Source organism: Jaculus jaculus, chromosome 1, assembly GCF_020740685.1.
Source record: "Jaculus jaculus isolate mJacJac1 chromosome 1, mJacJac1.mat.Y.cur, whole genome shotgun sequence".
NCBI lineage: Eukaryota > Metazoa > Chordata > Mammalia > Rodentia > Dipodidae > Jaculus > Jaculus jaculus.
In genome coordinates this window covers 105,986,678-106,005,986 of record NC_059102.1, presented here as the reverse complement: position 1 = coordinate 106,005,986, position 19,309 = coordinate 105,986,678, and the positions used below count along the sequence as shown (strand labels likewise).

The window sequence follows — 19,309 nt, the reverse complement described above, 5'->3', positions numbered from 1 at the left end:
TCTTCTTGAACATACAGTGATTTTGAGTTCATCTGTGCTGCAGCATGGATTGACATTCCATTCCTTTTCATTGCCAGATCTTCCATTGTATGAACATCCATTCATTCATTCACCAGTTGATGGATATTTGAGTTGTCTCCACTTCTCAGCTAGCAGATACTGCTGCTTTGAACACTTCATGCACAAGTTTTAGTGGGCACCTCTGTTCTCATTTCTCTTGGGCATACAATTAGGAATGGAATGGCTGGGTCACATGTGTCCAGGATTAACTTTCTGAGAAACTTCCAGACATTTCTAGAGTAACTACACCATTTTCTATTCCCATCAGCAGGACACAAGGATTCTGATGTTCATGTTTACCAAAGATGGTTGTAATCTGTCTTTTAAAAATATTTTTATTTATTTACTTGAGAGAGAGAGAGAGAGAGGGAGGGAGGGAGGGAGGGAGGGAAGAAGAATGGGCATATCAGAGCCCTAACCCTAACTCTAGACACATCTATCACCTTGTGCACCTGGCTTATGTGGGTACTGGGTAATTGAACCTGGGTCCTTAGGCACTGCAAGTAAGTGCCTTAACCACTAAGCAATCTCTCTAGCCCTGATCTGTCTTTTTTGTTTGTTTTGAGATAGGGTCTCACTCTATCTCAGGCTGAGCTGGAGTTCACTATGGAGTAGTCTCAGGGTGGCTGAAAACTCTCAGCACTCCTCCTACCTCTGCCTCCCGAGTGTTGGGATTAAGGGCATGTGCCACCACTCCCAGTTCATGATCTATCTCTTTTAAAAAAAATTTTTTTGTTCATTTTTATTTATTTATTTGAGAGTGACACAGAGAGAGGAAGAGGCAGAGAGAGAGAGAGAGAGAGAGAGAGGGAGATTATGGGCACACCAGGGTTTCCAGCCACTGCAAATGAACTCCAGACATGTATGCCCCCTTGTGCATCTGGCTAACATGGGTCCTGGGGAATCGAACCTCGAACCAGGGTCCTTACACTTCACAGGCAAGTGCTCTCCAGCCCCTGATCTATCTTTTTAATAGAGCCATCCTAGTGGCTGTAAGGTAGTGCTTCATTGTGGCTTTGATCTGCATTTCTGTATTGGTCAATGATGTTGAACATCTTTACATGTTCTTGTTGGACGTTTCACTCATTCTTCTCTACACACATGCCTATTCATGTCCTGTGCTCACCTTTTTGTGTGTGTGTGTGTGTTATATGCACATGTATGTGCCCTTGTGACACCCTATACATAGAGACCAGAGAGGAACATTGGCTGAAAGGCTTCATCTCTGTTCCGCCTGGTCTTGTTTTGACCTGGAGTCTCCTTTTGCTAATTTGGAAGCTTGAAGGGCTCCAGAGATTCTTGAATCTCTGCTCTCCTGCAGGACTTGGGTGACCAGCACCTGCTTGGCCAACCCCAAGCTGTCTTATGTGGGATCTGGAGATTGGAGTCTGGGTCGTCTCAGGCCCTCATGCTTCCATAGGAAGTGCACATGGCCACTGAGCCATCTCTCCAGTAAGTCTCTCACTTTTTAATTGACTGGTCTCTTTTATTAAGATCTGTTCTTAAACCCAGTGTGCTGGCGCACACCTGTAATCCCAGTGCTCAGGAGGCAGAGGTAGGAGGATTGCCATGAGTTCAAGGCTAGCATGAGATTACATAGTTAATTCCAGGTCAGTCTGGAATAAGTGAGACCCTACCTTGAAAAACCAATATACAGGGCTGGAGGGATGGCTTACTGGTTAAGGCATTTGCCTGCAAAGCCAAAGGGCCCAGGTTCAGTTCCCCAGGACCCATGTTAGCCAGATGCACAAGGGGGTGCACACGTCTGGAGTTCGTTTTCAGTGGCTGGAAGCCTTGGCGTGCCCATTCTCACTCACTCACTCTCTCTCTCTCTCTCTGACTCTAATAAATAAATTAAAATAATTTTTAAAAACCCAAAGAAATATACATACATACACTTTTTTTTTTTGTTTTTTCGAGGTAGGGTCTCACTCTAGCTCAGGCTGACCTGGAATTCTCTGTAGAGTCTCAGGGTGTCCTTGAACTCACGGCGATCCTCCTACATCCGCCTCCCAAGTGTTGGGACTAAAGGCATGCGCCACCACGCCTGGCTTCTATATGCCCTTTATTAGTTACCTGATTTGCAGATATTTTCTCCCATACTGTTTTTGGTCATCTTTTGATTTTTTAAATGGTGCCCTGAAAGCACAATTTAAAAAATTTTAATGTGCCCTATTTTTCTTTCATTGTTTGTGTTATTTCTAAAATACCATGGCCTAATCCATGATCATGCTGTTTATGCCTAGGTTTTGTTTTGAAAATTGTATAGTTTTAGTGTTTATACTTAAGTCCTTAAAATATTTTATTTAGCCAGGCATGGTGGCACACGTCTTTCATAGATATATATTTACACACACAGTATGTGTATGAGGGGAGGTGCCAGGCTTTCTTGCCTACTGAAGATGAACACAAGTGATGCCACTTTTTGCATATGGCTTTACATAGATGCTGAGTAATTGAACCAGGGCCAGGAGGCTTTGTAAGCAAATTTCACCTCTCCAGCCCTTCTTCCTTTCTTCCTTTCTTTCTTTCTTTCTTTCTTTCTTTCTTTCTTTCTTTCTTTCTTTCTTTCTCTCTCTCTCTCTCTTATTTTTATTTTTTTCAAGGTAGTGTCTCACTCTAGCTCACACTGATCTGGAATTCACTATGTAGTCTCAGGGTGGCCTTGAACTCACGGTGATCCTCCTACCTCTGCCTCCTGAATGCTGGGATTAAAGGCGTGCGCCACCACGCCCGGCCTCATTTTCTTTTTTTTATACTAATCTCTCATATCCATGTGGAGACAGCTGGCCAGTTGTCCAACACCAAGGCTGGATTTCCATGCTTGGGTCTTTCTCATCTTTCTACACTGGCATCCTACTCACGTGAAGTTGTGGTTTTCAGTACAAAGACTGATAGAATGTTCTAACATCTGGGAAACTAGTTTCCTTGAATGGTGATTGTGATGGTTTGATTCAGGTGACCCCCATAAACTTAGGTGTTCTGAAGCTAGGTTCCCAGCTGATGGAGATTTGGGAATTAACGCCTCCTGGAAGCAGTGTGTTGTTGGGAGCGGGCTTATGGGTATTATAGCCAGTTACCCCATGCCAGTGTTTGGCACACTGTCCTGTTGCTATTGCCCACCTTATGTTAGCCAGGGGGTGATGTCCACCTTCTGCTCATGCCATTGTTTTCCCCTGCCATTGTGGAGCTTCCCCTCGAGCCTGTAAGCCAAAATAAACCTCTTTTTCCCACAAGCTGCTCTTGGTTGGGTGATTTCTACCAGCAATGCGAACCCAACTACAACAGTGATATTGTGAATAATCCTTCAGAATAGCATTTAATTAGCTATCATAACATGTGAGGTGTCTGTGACTTTGAACCAGTCACAACTCTTCTTTGGACCTTATCTTCCTCTGCTATACCACAGGGGTGAGTGCCAATTCTTTCCCTCACCCCAGGATGAAAAAGAGTAAACTCATGTTTGCGTTTTTGTCTTCAGTTTCAAACTCCTGAACTCCTTGCTAGTAGTAAGCAAGGCTTAGCTGTATGGGTCTTTCTAGAAAGAGGAGGTTGCATGTGAGTTGGACAAGATATGCTTCTGGGCTGTAATAGGAGGAATTACATTGGGATCCCAACTCAATTCACTTTATTTAGTTTTTCCAAGTTCATTATATATTATCAGTATTATTAGCTGTCATTGAAATGATGCAAATAATTTCTTCCTGGGTTTAGAAGTATTGTTTCGGGTTCAGCACCTTAAGCCAGAGTCAGCTAAGGGGGGTTGCTATAAGACCTCCCTGGCTGCCTTGTATTGACACCCCTAGCCATCATGACTAGCCTAGACATGCTACAGAGAGAATGAGAAGGTGAAAAGGCCCAAACTCATTGAAATCACGAAGTCCACAGCTCAGGCCCATCAAAGCAAATTCAAGGCTGAATTCCTCCAGGTGTCCCTCCTGTGCCCGGATTGTGCCTGACCCCTGGAAGTGTGCTTGTAATAGAGAAAACTGACAACAACATGCCCCGGGGCCGGAGGGGATGGCTCAGGGAGCTAAACTGCTTGCTCACTGAACAAACCTGAGTTTGAATTCCCAGAATCCACATAAGATGTCTGTCACCTCTAATCCCAGTGCTGGGGAGGAAGAGATAGGTAGATCCCTAGGGCTTAGTGGCTGGTCAGCCTAGCAGAATTGGTGAGCTCTACATTTAGTGAGACCCTGTCTCAAAAAAATCAGATAGAAAGCCGGGCATTGTGGTGCACGCCTTTAAGCCCAGCACTCAGGAGGCAGAGGTAGGAGGATTGTTGTGAGTTCAAGGTCACTCTGAGACTACACAGCGAATTCCAGGTCAACCTGGGCTAGAGTGAGACCCTACCTCAAAAACCAAAAAAACAAAAAAAACAATCAGATAGAGAGGGATTAAGGACATCTGATATCAACCTCAACCTCTGGCCTCCACAATGCACACACGCGCATGCATACACACACACACACACACACACACACACACATACACACCACACACATATACATGTCAAGAAAAGAAAGACAAGAATGAGCCCTACTTTCTAAGCCTTATGTCAATCAGTGATGACTTAACAAACTACACGGGAACTCACAGCCACGGCAGCGGTCATTCACCCCACCTCTGGGGGTTGGCTGAGGATGGGATGACCCAGAGGAAGGCCCATCTCTGCTCCTTGTTTACCTCCTCCTCGGATGAGAGGCCAGCCAGGGCAAGGTGTCACAAAGACAACAGAAGTGCAAAGGGCCACACCTAGACAACACCCACGTCAAGTGGCCGCTTGCGGCTGCAGGCTCACACTCAGCTGGCCAAAGTAGGGAAGTGGCTGCATCCCCGCAGGGGCCGGGGAGCAAGCTGTGTTTCTGGGGGAGAGCTAGAAAGGCTCCTTTGGCTTTCCCCACAATTCACTGGTTAAACAACAACGACAACAGGTTAGTGGGTTCGCTGGGCGTGGTGGAGCACCCCTTTAATCCCAGCACTTGGAAGGCAGAGGTGGGAAGATCACTGTGAGTTGGAGACCAGCCTGAGACTACAAAGTGAATTCCAGGTCAGCCTGGGCAAGAGTGAGACTCTACTTGGTGGCGGGGGGAAGGGTGTTAATGTTATGTTTTTGGTGTCATTATTTCTTTTATTTTTATTTTTGTTTTTTCAAAGCACCATCTCACTCTAGCCCAGGCTGACGTGGAATTCACTATGTAGTCTTAGGGTGGTTTCGAATTCACAGTGAGCCTCCTACCTCTGCCTCCTGGGTGCTAGGATTAAAAGCATGTGCCACCACACCTGGCTGAATTTTTTTTCTTAAATTTAACTTTATATATTTATTTGAGAGAGAAAAAGAGGCAGAGAGAGAGAGAGAGAGAGAGGGAGAGAATGGGTGTGCCAGGGCCTCTAGCTATTGCAAATGGACTCCAGATACATGCACTACTTTGTGCATCTGGCTTTACATAAGAATTGGGGAATCAAACCCAGGTCATTAGACTTTGCAGGCAAGCACCTTAACTGCTGAGCCATCTCTCCAGCCCACCATTTCTTTCCTTCCTTCCTTCCTTCTTTCTTTCTTTCTTTCTTTCTTTCTTTCTTTCTTTCTTTCTTCTTCTAAACATTTTATTTATCTGTTTTATTTATTTATTTGAGACAGACAGAGAGAGAAAGAGGCAGAGAGAGAGAGAGAATGGATGCGCCAGGGCCTCCAGCCACTGCAAATGAACTCCAGATGCATGTACTCCATATGCATCTGGCTTATGTGGGACCTGAAGAATCAAACCTGGGTCCTTAGGAGCCTTAACTGCTAAGCTGTCTCTCCAGCCCCTCACCACTTCTTTTTTAAGACAGTGGGAAGGTTGGGCTGGATTGAGGGTGTCATTCCACCTTCCACATTGTACCATGTATTTTATTGGAATTTTCTCTTGGATTCCTCCCAGAAGCCAGAGAGAGGCTGTCACTGCTGGGGTCATGGAGGTGGGAAGTGCAGACTCACAGGCCACACTGGGTTTGAAACCTTGCTTTGACACTTACCAGCTGTGTGACCTTGAACAAGCCATTAAACTCCCTGTGCCTCACTCTTTCTCAGGAAAACCAGGAGAGCTCAAGCTATCTAACAGGATTACTGTGAGGACTAAATGAATATGCATGTGCCTGGCTCGTAGCTCATACTTGGAAAGTGTTGTATTTTTGTAGTCGAGGAAACTGAGCCTCAGACTGTTGAAGGGTCTCTCTGAAGGTCACACAGCTGGGAGGTTAGTGGTAAGCCGGGATGGGAACCTGGCACTGCTCTGCTACCTGCCCACCCCACCCTCGCCCCCCGGGTTCAGCTGCAGTCCGTCTCTGCCTTCTCCTTCATGGGATTTTTGTATGAATCTATGAAGATAAGATGGTGGTCCACCAACAACCTACTGCGTGATGAGGTCCCCGGCACCAGCAGCGGTACAGGGAGTTGAGATGACGCAGGGATCTGCCAGTCTCAAACTTCCTCTCCCACCGTGACACTGTGGGAGCTGGGTCTACATGGGTCGTAAATGCAGCCACATAACAGAGCCTCTCGTTCTAGGGACGTTCTCTGGATTTAAAAATAAAAGGAGCTGTGGGTAACATAAAAGGAGCCCCCTGAATGGAGGGATTCGGGGGCAGAATCAGGTCCTCACAGAGCACACGGCCATCCTGGTGGCTGGCATGAATGAGCTTCCGCGTGATGTCAGGTCCTGAGCAAGGCTGGAGCTGGTACACAGCCCCGCTAAGACTCTGTGGGGAGAACCAGCTGTCATCGGCCCGGGGCAGGCCAGCAGCCCTTTAGGCATGGCACATTCACAGGGAGGTTGAGGAAGGGCCCAAGGCTGCAGGCACCTGCAAGGTGACATCACAGCCAACGTCCTTCATTTGAGCACACACTTAGCTCTGCAGCAGTTTCGTGGGCTCTGGGAGAATGTTGAGCAGAGAGTTCTTTTTTTTTTTTTTTTTTAAATTGGCGAAACAGGCTGAGGAGGGGATAGTGTGACTTGCCTCCACTTGGGTCCCATAGCGGCCCAGAAACAAATGTGGCACTGGGATCAGAGGGCCTTGGGTGGCCTTCTTTTACTGCCCCCTTCAAAGAGTTACTGAGTGTGGCTGTGTACCTGGTGCCCAGCCCTGTCCCACCAAGTTCAGAGTGTTCCTGAGTGAACCTGACAGCCGCCTCTCTTTTTGTTTCTAGTGCCCTGTCACTGATCTCACACTTTTTCTGGCTGCAACTGCTCACTCTGTTGCTCACCTGATTACTGCCCTTTTAGTTGTCACCTGTCCATCTACTCTCAAGTCCCTGCCCACCCCATACCCCGTACCTTGTGCCATCAATCCAGGCTCAGTCCCCTTGGTTCAAAGCACAGCTCTGTCTCCCTGCTGTGTCCCATGGGCAGGTTATTTAACCTCTTCATTCACGAGGGTTGGGGAGAGGCTCAGTTCAGTAAAGTGCTAACTAGCTAAGCCTGAGGAGCCCAGTTCGGATTGCAGCACTGTGTAAAACGCTACGTGTGACCCTCCAAGACTCAGGGTCCATTGCGGAAGAGGTGGCGGAAAGAATGTAAGAGCCGCAGGAAGGGTGGGACTCCTCACAATGCAACTGTCCAGATAGGAATTGGCTTCGATATCCACGACCCCACAGTGCCTGGCAATACCTTCACAAGACCCTCGTAGTAGGAGGAAAAGAGGATCAAAATAAAAGGGAGACTAATGGGGAGAGGGAGGGAACATGATAGAGGGTGGATTTGTGAAGGGGAAAGTGGGGGAGGGGAGGGAATTATCATGGGTTTTGTCTGTAAGTATGGAAGCTGTCAATAATAAAAATGAAAACAATAAAACGCTAGGTGTGGCAGTACATGCCTGTTACCCAAGTGCTGGGAAAGCCCAAATGAGAGGATCCCGGGGCAGCTTGTCTAGCTGAGCTGCGAGTTCCAGGTTCAATGAGAGACCCTTTTATTTTTCAAAAAAATAATGTGAAGCCTGACTGAGGAAGACACCAGACACAAACCTCTAGTTCCACAGATGTGCACACATACATTTACACATGCCCACAAACACCACACGCACGCACACACACACACGCACACACACACCTGGTTTTTTGAACCCTCCAGAGTCATTAGAAAGATAGAGTTAATGTTTGTACGAGTGTCTAATACAAGCAATTTTATCATGACAAGGGCATACCTCTGCCTTGCCCGTTCCCCTGCAGGACCCTCCTATTGCTTTGGGATGGCGGGGTGGGGGGAGAAGGGGACACCTTTGGAAGAGGCAGACACCACAAGGACCTCAAGGGCCTAGAAAGGGCCCCACAGAGGAGCAGATTCCAGGGATGGGCAGGGTGGTGGCCTGGGAGATGGTGGGGGCGGGGATGCTTAACTGGTGAGAATGAGAGAGGAAACTTTGAAAGGGAAGCAGCCTGAGCAAAGGCATGGAGGGTAGGCTGATACCAGCAGGATTTAGGAACTTTAATTCTTATTTACTAAGATATATCATAAGGAATAAATACTGACTTTTAGCTAATGCCTTTTCTATATCTTTGATACAAACATATGTTTGTGTCTTCCTTGTTACATCATTAGGGAGTCCTGACCAGTATTTTAATGTTGAATCATCCTTGCACACCTGGAATAGATCTCTTTGGACATGGCATATTTAATCATTGTGATAGTTTTAAAAAATTTAAAACAAATTTTATTTGTTTAAGAGAGAGAGAGAGAGAGAGGCATATAGATAGAAGAGAATGGGCATGCCAGGGCCTTCAGACACTGCAAACAAACTCCAGATGCATGCACCCCCTTGTGCATCTGGCTTACATGGGTCCTGGGAAAGTGAACATAGGTCTTTTTGTTTTGCAGGCAAGTCCCTTAACCACTAAGCAATCTCTCCAGCCCAATAGTAGACTTTCTGCTGCTATTCATAGTAGTAAGAATAAAGAAGTTAAATAAATTAATACTATATTATTAAATTATTAGGCTAGCTTTTAATTTTTTGTGCCGCCTTTGTTAAATGTTTATGTGAGGATTATGCTGGTTTTGTGAATTGAATTAGGAAGGGTCTCTTGGGTTAATATATCTGGAACAGTTAACAGTGGAAGAATATACCCCTTGAAGGTTTGAAACAAGTTGCCCCAAACAAAAACAAATAGATTTTTTCTCAAGAAGCTAAATGAATAAGGCATTTACTTTTTCTGTTTTCTAGTTTCTTGTTTAGTTTTTCTTTTTTGGTTTTTCAAGGTAAGGTCTCACTCTGGCTCAGGCTGACCTGGAATTCACTATGTAGTCTCAGGTTGGCCTTGAACTCTTGGCGATCCTCCTACCTCTGCCTCCCGAGTGCTAGGATTAAAGGTGTGCACCACCATGCCTGGCAAGTTTCTTGCATTAATCATAGTATTATGCTTATCTTTTATAAAATTATACCTTTTGTTGACATTTCCATATTACTAGTGTGAAGTTATTTTCCTTCTCCTCTTCTTCCTTCTTTTTTTTTTTTTTACATGGTAGGGTCTCCTAGTCCAGGCTGACCTAGAATTCACTATGTAGTCTCAGGTTGGCCTTGGCCTTGAACTCACGGTGATTCTCCTACTTCTGCCTCCTAAGTGCTGAGATTAAAGGTGCGTGCCACCACGCCTGGCTCATGTGTAGCCCAGGCTGTCCTCAAACTCCTGATCCTCCTGCCTCTGCTTCTTCAGCAATTTCCTATCAGCATGCACCACCACAACCTGCTTTTTTTTTTTCAATATTGCCTCTCCGTCTCCAGTTATATCTTCCCTTTCTCCTTATCATAATATTTCTGTGTGTATTTTTAAATCTTGACATAGGTTTGTCTATTTTATTGGTCTTTTCAAATAACGGTTCTTGGTTGTACTTATTATTGTGTCTGCTTTTTCTGTTTCCTAATTCATTATTTTCTGCTTTCCTTTATTGATTCCTTCCTCCACCTTTCCTCAACTTGTTTTTATTGCTTTTTTTATCTGGCCTTCTGAGCTGAGCGCTTCGGTGAGGCTCTGATTTTCAGAACCTTTGCTTGAGGGATCAAGGTTTTAAGTGTGTGTACCAGTGGCAGAAACCGTTGACCAAACATGACCCAAAGGGCAGGCCCCCATTGAAGGGCAAGCAAGACCCCAGGAGGCAGAAGTGCTAGAGATCCGGGCCGAGCCTTACTTAGATCTGCTGGCTTTGTGGGCACGTTCTTCCCCTCTCACGATCCTCTGCTCCGTCCCAGGTAGCTGGAAAGTGTGTAAGCACCTGTACCAGGTGGGCTCTATAACCATACCACCCTCCATCTCTCAGGAGACAAGTTGGACTTCCCTCTTGTGCCCTCCAGTGTAACATACTATAAAAACCGTGCAGTTAAGTTTTCTTCTGGAAGATGCTCATGGTGACAGCTGAGAGAGAGTGGGGCCTCTGAACTCATGGCCATAAGCATAGACAGGACCATGGGCGAGGGAGTGGAATGGAGTGTCTAAACATGTGGGCCTTGACATTGGAAAGCTTGCCTCAAATACTAATCCTTATGCTGAAACCTGTGATGTCTCTCTCTTTTTCTTTTTTTTTTTTTTTGTTTTTTGTGAGGTAGGGTCTCACTCTATCTCAGGCTGACCTGGAATTCACTATGTAGTCTCAGGCTAGTCTCAAACTCATGGTGATCCTCCTACCTCTGCCTTCTGAGTGCTGGGATTAAAAGCGTGCACCGCCACGCCTGACTTGATGTCTCATTTTAAATTTTTTAAATGTTTATTTATTTGAAAGAAGAGAGAAAGAGAATAGAGACAGACAGAGGGAATGGGCAAGCCTCTGGCCCCTGCAAACGAACTCCAGACACATGTGCCATTTGGTGCATCCGGCTCACATGGGTACTGGGGAATCAAGCCTGGGTCCTTAGGCTTTTCAGGCAAGTGCCTTAACTGCTATGCCATCTCTCCAGTCCCCAAGTCTCTCTCTCTCTCTTTGTTTGTTTTTACAAAATAGGTTGTATATCCATTCATGCCTTGTCTCATAGAGTTGTTGAGGGCTAATGGGCTAACCATTTAAAATCCTTAGGGCAGGACTGGAGAGATGGCTTAGCGGTTAAGCACTTGCTTGTGAAGCCTAAGGACCCCAGTTCAAGGCTCGACTCCCCAGGACCCATGTTACCCACGTTAGCCAGATGCACAAGGGGGCGCACACATCTGGAGTTCGTTTGCAGTGGCTGGAAGCCCTGGTGTGCCCATTCTCTCCCACTCTCTCTCTCTCTCGCTCTTTCTCTCTCTGTCTGTCACTCTCAAATAAAAAATAAATAAATTAACAGAAAAATCCTTAGGGCAGCATCTGGTGTTTTATAATTTCTTTCTTTTTTGGCGTTTTATAATTTCTGTGCAAGGTTGCATAGCTTGCATTGTCATCATCAGGATGAAGGATGGAGGCAGGACCAGGGTAGGGAATGCTCCTCTGCTTGGTCAGAATGATGCTTATTAAAGCACCCCTGGCTTTGACTGTCTTCCCTCCCTGTTTCACAGTCTGCCCCATGACATCTCAGCCCTGTGCTGAGTAGCTTGAGCAGCACCCAGTCTCCTTGCTGAGCTATCTTTCCAGCAGCCCCAGGGTTACTGACTCCAGCGGCTGTGGAGAAGTCTGTGAGCATGAATAGGTTCTGGGTTGATACTAAGGAACGGGCTGAGGTATCCACTCTGCCACCTGTCCCTCATTGGGCCAGAACCGATTCCTCCCCTCCCCCAATCATAGCTCTCAGTTCTTCCCTCTGCGCAATGGCAAGGAGGCTGGTCAGAAAGCTCCAGGATCTCTTTTCTCATTGACTATTTAACAGTGGTGAAGGAATCCTGAGAAGGAAGAGCCATGTCTTTCATTTACGTAGGAAATAATGGTAGGTCTCTGCCCTTCCGACCTTGGGGTCCAAATACCTGACTTGAAACTTTCTCTCTGCAGAGAGAGGAGCTGCCCCCCCCTACCCCAGCCTGCAGATGTTGGGGGCTGCAGAAGCATTGGCACGGGATGCCGAGTCAGGGTGGATCACCTCAGCTCATGTCCTGAGCGTGGTCAGTCCTGCTGACTTTGTTTAATATTTCATCTTGGCTGTCACTGAAAGTCATAATGGCCCTGATAGATACAGTTCACTTGAGGGACAGGAGAGGCCCCAAGTTAATCCTGGGGTGTTTGTACCCATCCAGGAATACCCCATGTGTAGAAACCTGAGCCAACGTGGCCAGGCCAAAGCCAGGGAGGTGGTGGGCAGAGACGGCTCTCTTGCTGCGTTATAGTCCAAAAGGGCTTAGAAAGTGAGCAAAACTGTGAGACGGGGCATCCCCCCCAACAGTCCTTGAACAATGGCACTAAAGGGCTAATGACGACTCATCCAGGGCCTGCTTATGGGCTCAGACCACACCCTGGCCAGAGATGGCCCTTCTCCCATAGCCACCTGCTGGTTTGGACTGAGCCCAGCATCTCAGGAGAGGCTTCCAGGTGCTCCAGAGACTCAGCCTGGCTTGGCGTGGTCTGCAGTCACTCATCCATGGCCTTGGGTCCCTTCTGGCTCCCCTGCCTCTTCCCGATCAGCAGTGTCTATACCCAACTCCCCAGGCCTCTTCCTTCCTCAAGGGCAGGGTCTTCCCCTAAGTGCCCACTAACCACACAACATCATGCCTTCCCTAGGTCTGGATGATGGGTTGTATTGGTGATCACCCTGTTACATATAAATGGCAGGAGGGTTTTTTCAAGAGGCACAGACCACAGTGGGTCCCTCCTTACTTACAACATCCGGTTCCTTTCATGTGGCCTGACAAGAAGCCCCTTGAGTGCTGGGTTACAGCACAGATTTATTCACAAAGAGCCTACTGTGTGCCATGAGGCACCTCTGCCTCCTGTCCCTGTGGGACCTGAGCCAGTCATTCCCCTTCCTCCATCTGAGGTATGTTTCCTCGGCTGCAAAACGTGTTGGAGGTTGGCCAGGTAGAGTTCCTAGAGCCCTTTTTACATAGATTTCTAGAGTTGGGTGTGAAAGATTGTCACAGATGCCCACTTCCCTAGCAAAGCCGCGGTGATGGAGGTGAGGTCATCCCTGCCACTGAGAAACTGGGAGCCAGCAAAGAGCTGGATTCTTGCCACTGGAGTAGCCACCCCTGGAGGAACAGGACCTGTGCCTCCATGTGCCACTGCCAAGACAGCATTTGGTATCGAGTCACCTCCCACGTTGATGAATAACAGCTATGGGCCAAGGGAGAACTCATAGAGATGAAGGGTCTGAAAGCAGGAATGCCCTGGCACCCACCCTGAGCTTGTGAGGGAAAAGAGAGGGAGGCTTGTGAGCCTGCCTTGAAGGGCAGTGGTGGGACCCTGCTTGCAGCTGGAGAAAGGTGGAGTGGGTGCTGGGAGCCAGCCGGAAGCCACAGAGGAGTAGACAGCCCAGTGGGTGTACTTGCTTCATCCCACCTCCCCGAGGGATGCTACTTTCCTGGGGACAGGTCACAGTCCTGGCTTGGATTTCGTAGAATGAAAACAGGGCAGTGTGTGTGTGTGTGTGTGTGTGCATGCATGCGTGCATGTGTGTGTGTGTGTGTGTGTGCGCGCGCGTGTGCGCACACGCGCACGCATGCATGCTTGAGTGACAGGGGACGGGGAGAGAGCTGGAGGCACGCTGGCATTCTGTGACCAGACATGACAAATGTAGAGACGTGTCCGGGGAGCTGTGGGCGAGCAGCTGGCTGCAGAGATGCTCACCCTGTGATTTGTTGCTTTGATTCCTCAGGCCGCGACTTGGCGAGCACGACCCTCCCCGGGTACCCTCCGCACGTCCCCCCCGCTGGACAGGGCAGCTACTCAGCACCAACACTGACAGGGATGGTGCCTGGTGAGTCGGCGCCGTCGGCGTCTCCCCAGCAGGCAGTGGACAGGGTTGCGGTGGGGGGGCACCCTCCGAAGCAGCCCAGATGACCTCCACGCTTCGGAGACGCGGACCTGAATAAATCAGCAGCAGAGGTTGGCTCAGCCCATCCCCGCAGCTGGGTTGGCAGTGGGGCCAGGACGGTAGCGGCCACACTGGGAAGGACGTCAGAGAAACGCTCCTTGTCTGACCCCCTCGCTTGCCCCATGGACCATCTAAATACAGAGGGGTGCAGGGCCAGCCAGTGAGGAGGGTCCCCCTAACCTTCCTTCCCTCCTTCAACCTTCTCCCCAACCCCTATGTGTGCATAACACAAACCAGCTGGAAGGCTCTGGGGTGCTCTGGGTGGTCTTGTTCTCGAGGTTGAGGATGATGTCTTCAGGACAGACACGTAGTTGGCTGCTGAGGGCTTTGATACTCAGTTCTAAACTGAAACCCGATCCCTCCACAAACATGCCAGTTTCCAACATTTGGAACAGAGTCCAGCGCTCCTTGGAAGGCCAGCTCTGGCCTTGCTCTGCAGTGCCTGCCCCATGACCAGGCTGAGTCCACAGAACCGAGAGACCCTTCCCTCCGAGAGGCCTCGTGAGCCCAGCGCTACAGAGCTGAGTCTCTTCAGTCTCCTCCCCATCAAACGCCTTCCTGAAGAGAGCCCACCTACCAGGCTCCACGAGCCAGGACCATGCACCCATGAGGATGGTCTCTCTCTCTCTCTCTTTTTTTTTTTGGTTTTTCAAGGTAGGGTTTCACTCTACACTCTAGTCCAGGCTGACCTGGAATTCACTATATAGTCACAGGGTGGCCTCAAACTCACAGTGATCCTCCTACTTCTGCCTCCCGAGCACTGAGCTTAAAGGTGTGTGCCACCATGCCGGGCTCTTTTTTTTTTAACTTAATTTTTTATTGATAACTTCCATAATTGTAAACAATAGCCTACGGTAATTCCCTCCCTCCCCCCACTTTCCCTTTGAAACTCCATCATTTCTCTCCCCCACCCCAATCAGTCTCTCTTTTATTTTGATGTCATGATCTTTTCCTCCTCTTATGATAGTCTTGTGTAGGTAGTGTCAGGTACTGTGACGTCATGGATATCCAGGCCATTTTGTGTCTGGGGGGAGCATGTTGTAAGGAGTCCTACCCTTCCCTTGGCTCTTACATTCTTTCTGCCACCTCTTCCGCAATGGACCCTGAGCCTTGGAAGGTGTGATAGAGATGTCTCAGTGGTGCTGAGCTCTCCTCTGTCACTTCTCAAGCACCATGGTGCCTTCTGAGTCATCCCAAGGTCACTGCCAGAGAATGGTCTCTTGATGAGGATAGGGACAGAGCTCAGGCATGTGGCCCCAATATCGCGCAGGTGTGTGCGGGCAAGGCCCCTCCTGCTGACGAGGGAAGCCAGGTAGTGGGAAAGCAGCATGTCAGGTCATGGTCAGGTGGACTTTCCCACGCCATGTAGCCTGACACAGAGCCAGGAGCCCCAGAATTCTAAATGCCACGCTGGCCTTCCAGGTTGTGTGGAAGATGTATTTAACAAGGTAGGAGGATGGAGCATATTTCATTTAACGGTTTGTTAGCTTGATTTATGCCTTTTAACTATGAGGCGTACGGGAACTGGCCTCCGTGCTCACTCTGGCCATGGGCCTTTTCAATGCCAGGGAGGTCTGCCAGGTTCCGTGAGGAAACCTCTGCCGTTTCTGCTGCAAGGACAGGGCTGTGGTAACTGCCAGGGAAATGCCATGCACGAGACAAACAGAAGTGGTGAGACATATTGCCCTCCCCAGTTCCTTACATAATACACGTCTTTGGTCCTCAGCCAGCTGTTAGGATCTGGAGTGGATCTGAAGCCATGTCCAAGAACAGCTCCTCATGTTTATACAGCTCTTTATAGGATGTGAAGTGAGTTTCTTGGAACTCACTGATATAGCAACCCTGTGGGTGGGCTAGCTCAGGGGTCTAATTCTCATTTCTCAAAAGGGCTTAGATGCAGAGAAGTCAGGGAGCTGTTGGCCTTGATCCCTGCTAAGGCACCCCTCCCCCGAACCTTCACTCTCTGTGGAGGACGTGGGCTGTCTGAGTCCATCAATCCTGGCTTCTCACAGGGGAGGCAGCCTCAGCCCCAGCCGGGTCCCAAGGGCACATTCTCAGGTGAAAGGGAGGCCACTCTGGATTCCCTAGCAACCCATGACAAACCCGAGTGAGGCCAGGTTCAGAGAAGCAGGTGAACTTTCTCAGGTTCATCCAAACAGAGCTAGCCATGTTTCCCCAGCCCCAATCACCAGGCTCCACATAGAAATGGCTATGGGCCTAGCAGTGGCCACCATGCTTTAACAGTGGCAGCAAGAATCACAGTAGCCAAGCAAGGGCATAGCCTAGCCAAGTCTGCCAGCAGAGGGACGAGGCAGTCACAGGACCCCTGGGACTCAGTCCCCTAGCACAGAGGTGGGGGTGAGGCAAAACGAAATTTGGCTGGAGAGCCTACTGCCTGAGGGCCCCTGAATTCTTCCTTCTCTCTGTGGCTCCGCTCCTTCCTTTCTCTGTATCTCTTTCTCCTCTTCCTCCCCATTTTCCACCTCTTCCTCTCATCTCCTTTGGTGGTTTCCTCCTGTACTCCAGATCTGGGGTTCAAACACAACCACCAGCCCTTAGTTCTTGCTCCTCAGTGTCCTACTGATGTCACATTCTTGGGACTCTTATTGCTTTCTTTTTATTTTTCTTTATTTATTTGAGAGAGAGCGAGTCAGAGAGAGGGTGAGAGAGAGAAGGAGAGGGAGAAAATGGGCATGTCAGGGCATCTAGCCACTGCAAATGAACTCCAGATGCATGTACCACCTTGTACATGTGGCTAACGTGGGTCTTGGGGCATCGAACCTGGGTCCTTTGGCTTTGTAGGCAACCACCTTAACCGCTAAGCCATCCCTCCAGCCTGGGACTCTTACTTATAACATTATTTCCAAACCTGTTTTTTTTTTTTTTTTTTTTTTTGTTGTTGTTGTTGCTTTGTTTTGTTTTTTCCAGTAGTCTGTGTCCCTAGCACAGTGAGGGTCTGACTCTCAAGAGAGCGGTGTGCTGTGGGCTGGCTTCCCTTTCGGGCATTGCGATGGTCTGACCCTAGCTTTCTTTTCAACCTGCTCTTCTAGTCTACCCCAGCCCCAAATGCTCACTGGTTCCCAGCACACGTTGGACTCTTACCTGTCAGTGACGCTCCTCATTCTGAACCCTGGACTGGACTACTCCCAGCATTGACGTGACCTCATGTTTGGGTTGAGGGAAAGCACCCTTGTTTCATGACGCCTTCCAAGTGGTTTCCTGCGGAAGGCTGATGTTTTATGTGCCGTCAGTGCTGCGCCCACTGCGCTCACTGGGACCTTCTCAACCTTGGACACCATCTCAGTCTCTAGCAGGTCCTAAGCTGTTTCTGTGGATGTTGGCTGGGAGATGGAGGCAGGGCCAGCATGTGGACCTGTGCAGTTTCTTGTGACAGCTAGAACCCACCATTCCAAACTCAGTCCTCCGAACAACAGAAAACCATCCTCACAGTTCGGCAGCACGTGCATCTGAGATCAGTTTCACTGGGACAAAATCCTAGCTCTGGCAGGATAGCAATAGCAAGATACCTATGAGGCCCTAAAAATGATCTTTTCCTGGAACTGGGGAGATGCCTCCGTGAGTAAGAGTGCCTCCCACACAAGAATGAGGGCCTGAGAGGGCTGGAGACCACCTGAGTGTGATTCCCCAGCACCCATGTAAACAGCTGGGCAAGGCCGCACGTGTCTGTAATTCTAGTCCTGGGGAGATCAGAGGCTGGAGAATCACTGGGGCTCACAAAAATGACAAGCTCTGTAATCAGAGACTCAATCTCAAAGAAACACAGAGATGAGCGATGGAGGGGGACACCTGGTATTCTCTTCTAACCTCCACACATACGCACAGCGTGCTGCATCTGGACATGTATGTGTACACACAACACACACACACACTGCCACCGCCACCACATATGCTACACATATGCAAAAAAGAAATGAGCTTTCCCCTCTGGCCTAGCTTTGTATGGCTCCCAGCAGTCTCTGCGGTAGCTGTGCCCCTCCAAGGCCAAGTCTTTCAGATCTCCATGTGTCAAACCTCCCTCCTCTTTTCCCCCGTGAGGGCCATGTGCATTTAGGTTCCACTCAGGTCATGGAGGAAAGTTGTCTCATCTTAGTATACCATGTTAACACATCTGCCAACACCCCATTCTTTGGTCCTACGAGGTGACAGTCACAGTCTACACTTCACGTGTCCTGTTCTAGGGAATAGGACGTGGCTATACCACACCCTGTTGGGGGGGGGTGACTTGGCATTTATTTAGAGTTCTGATGTCTCACCCCTTGTGCATCTGAGTTCACAGAGAAAGCAACAGGCAAGGCTCCAGAGGAGCTGGCTGTTTCTTCCATTTTCCAGCCACACTCGGATGGTGGGTCTTACCAGGTAGAACAGTCTCCCCTCTTGTCCCAGGCAGGCTGGAAGCTTAAGCTATAGGAAAACTGCAACACAAGGCTCTTTTCCCACAGTAGGCTTTGGGAAACACCTGCTACCACTTCCGTCTGGAAGCAGAGGCTTCTAGTGTAGTGTTCGCTTTCAGGATCCATAGAAAAGAGACTGCCAAAAGAGACTGCCGCCAAGGGGCACTTGAACTTTGAAGCTTGAACAAAGCTCTGGCTTTTCTGTTCCACATTGAGTAGCAGCATGAGCTCCGTGCTGACATGGACTCCTACTTACCTGGAACCCTGATGGTACCATCGGGGTGTGGTCAGCTCCTCAGGCTCCAGATCTTCTCCACCATCGGAGAACATGGCTTCCTGCTCCTTTGTGGCGTTTGAAGATTCCTGCAGGGCTGCAAACTGTATAGCCCTTCACCTATCAGCTATGTTGAGGAAAGCAAACCCCGCATATTATATCAGCTTAGGATGGAGACAGTTTTCAGATCTTATTTTCGTCAAGCCTTAGCAAATGCCAAAAGTTTTGCACCAAAGATTCCAGTGTCTTGATGGGTGTATAACTACTTGATTCCTGCCTGAGGATATTTGTGCAACCTAACAGATATTGACATGGCATTTGAAACTCTTAAAAATTCCAGGCTGGAGGCAAAGAGAAGGGAGTTACTGCCCTTTGGCAGCATCTTTGAGAAGAACCAGTCGAGGAAGGGTAGACTTCCTCCCCAGCCTCTTGATTCCTGCTCTGGGGCTTTCGGCCAAAGTACCGCCAGGTCCCGACAGCGCAATGGATGGGAGCAGAGCACTGTTTACAAAAGATTATGGCCAGGCACGCACTCCAGTAGCCACGGGTGGGGCGGATGTCATTTCTAGATGCCTTGCCGTTAAGATGCTTACGGAACTAATAGCTT

The 19,309-nt window shown here is 48.7% G+C and overlaps 1 protein-coding gene across 3 annotated transcripts in view; it reads left to right on the top strand.

Moving 5' to 3' along the window:
- The window catches only part of Pax5 (paired box 5), a 224,607-nt gene that overhangs the window by 160,052 nt on the left and 45,246 nt on the right, over positions 1 to 19,309 (top strand). For all 3 annotated transcript variants that reach the window (XM_045142336.1, XM_045142335.1, XM_004658314.2), the window contains one exon: positions 13,798 to 13,899. In XM_045142336.1, the coding sequence (XP_044998271.1) occupies positions 13,798 to 13,899 (102 nt within the window). The remainder of the gene's footprint in view (positions 1 to 13,797; positions 13,900 to 19,309) is intronic.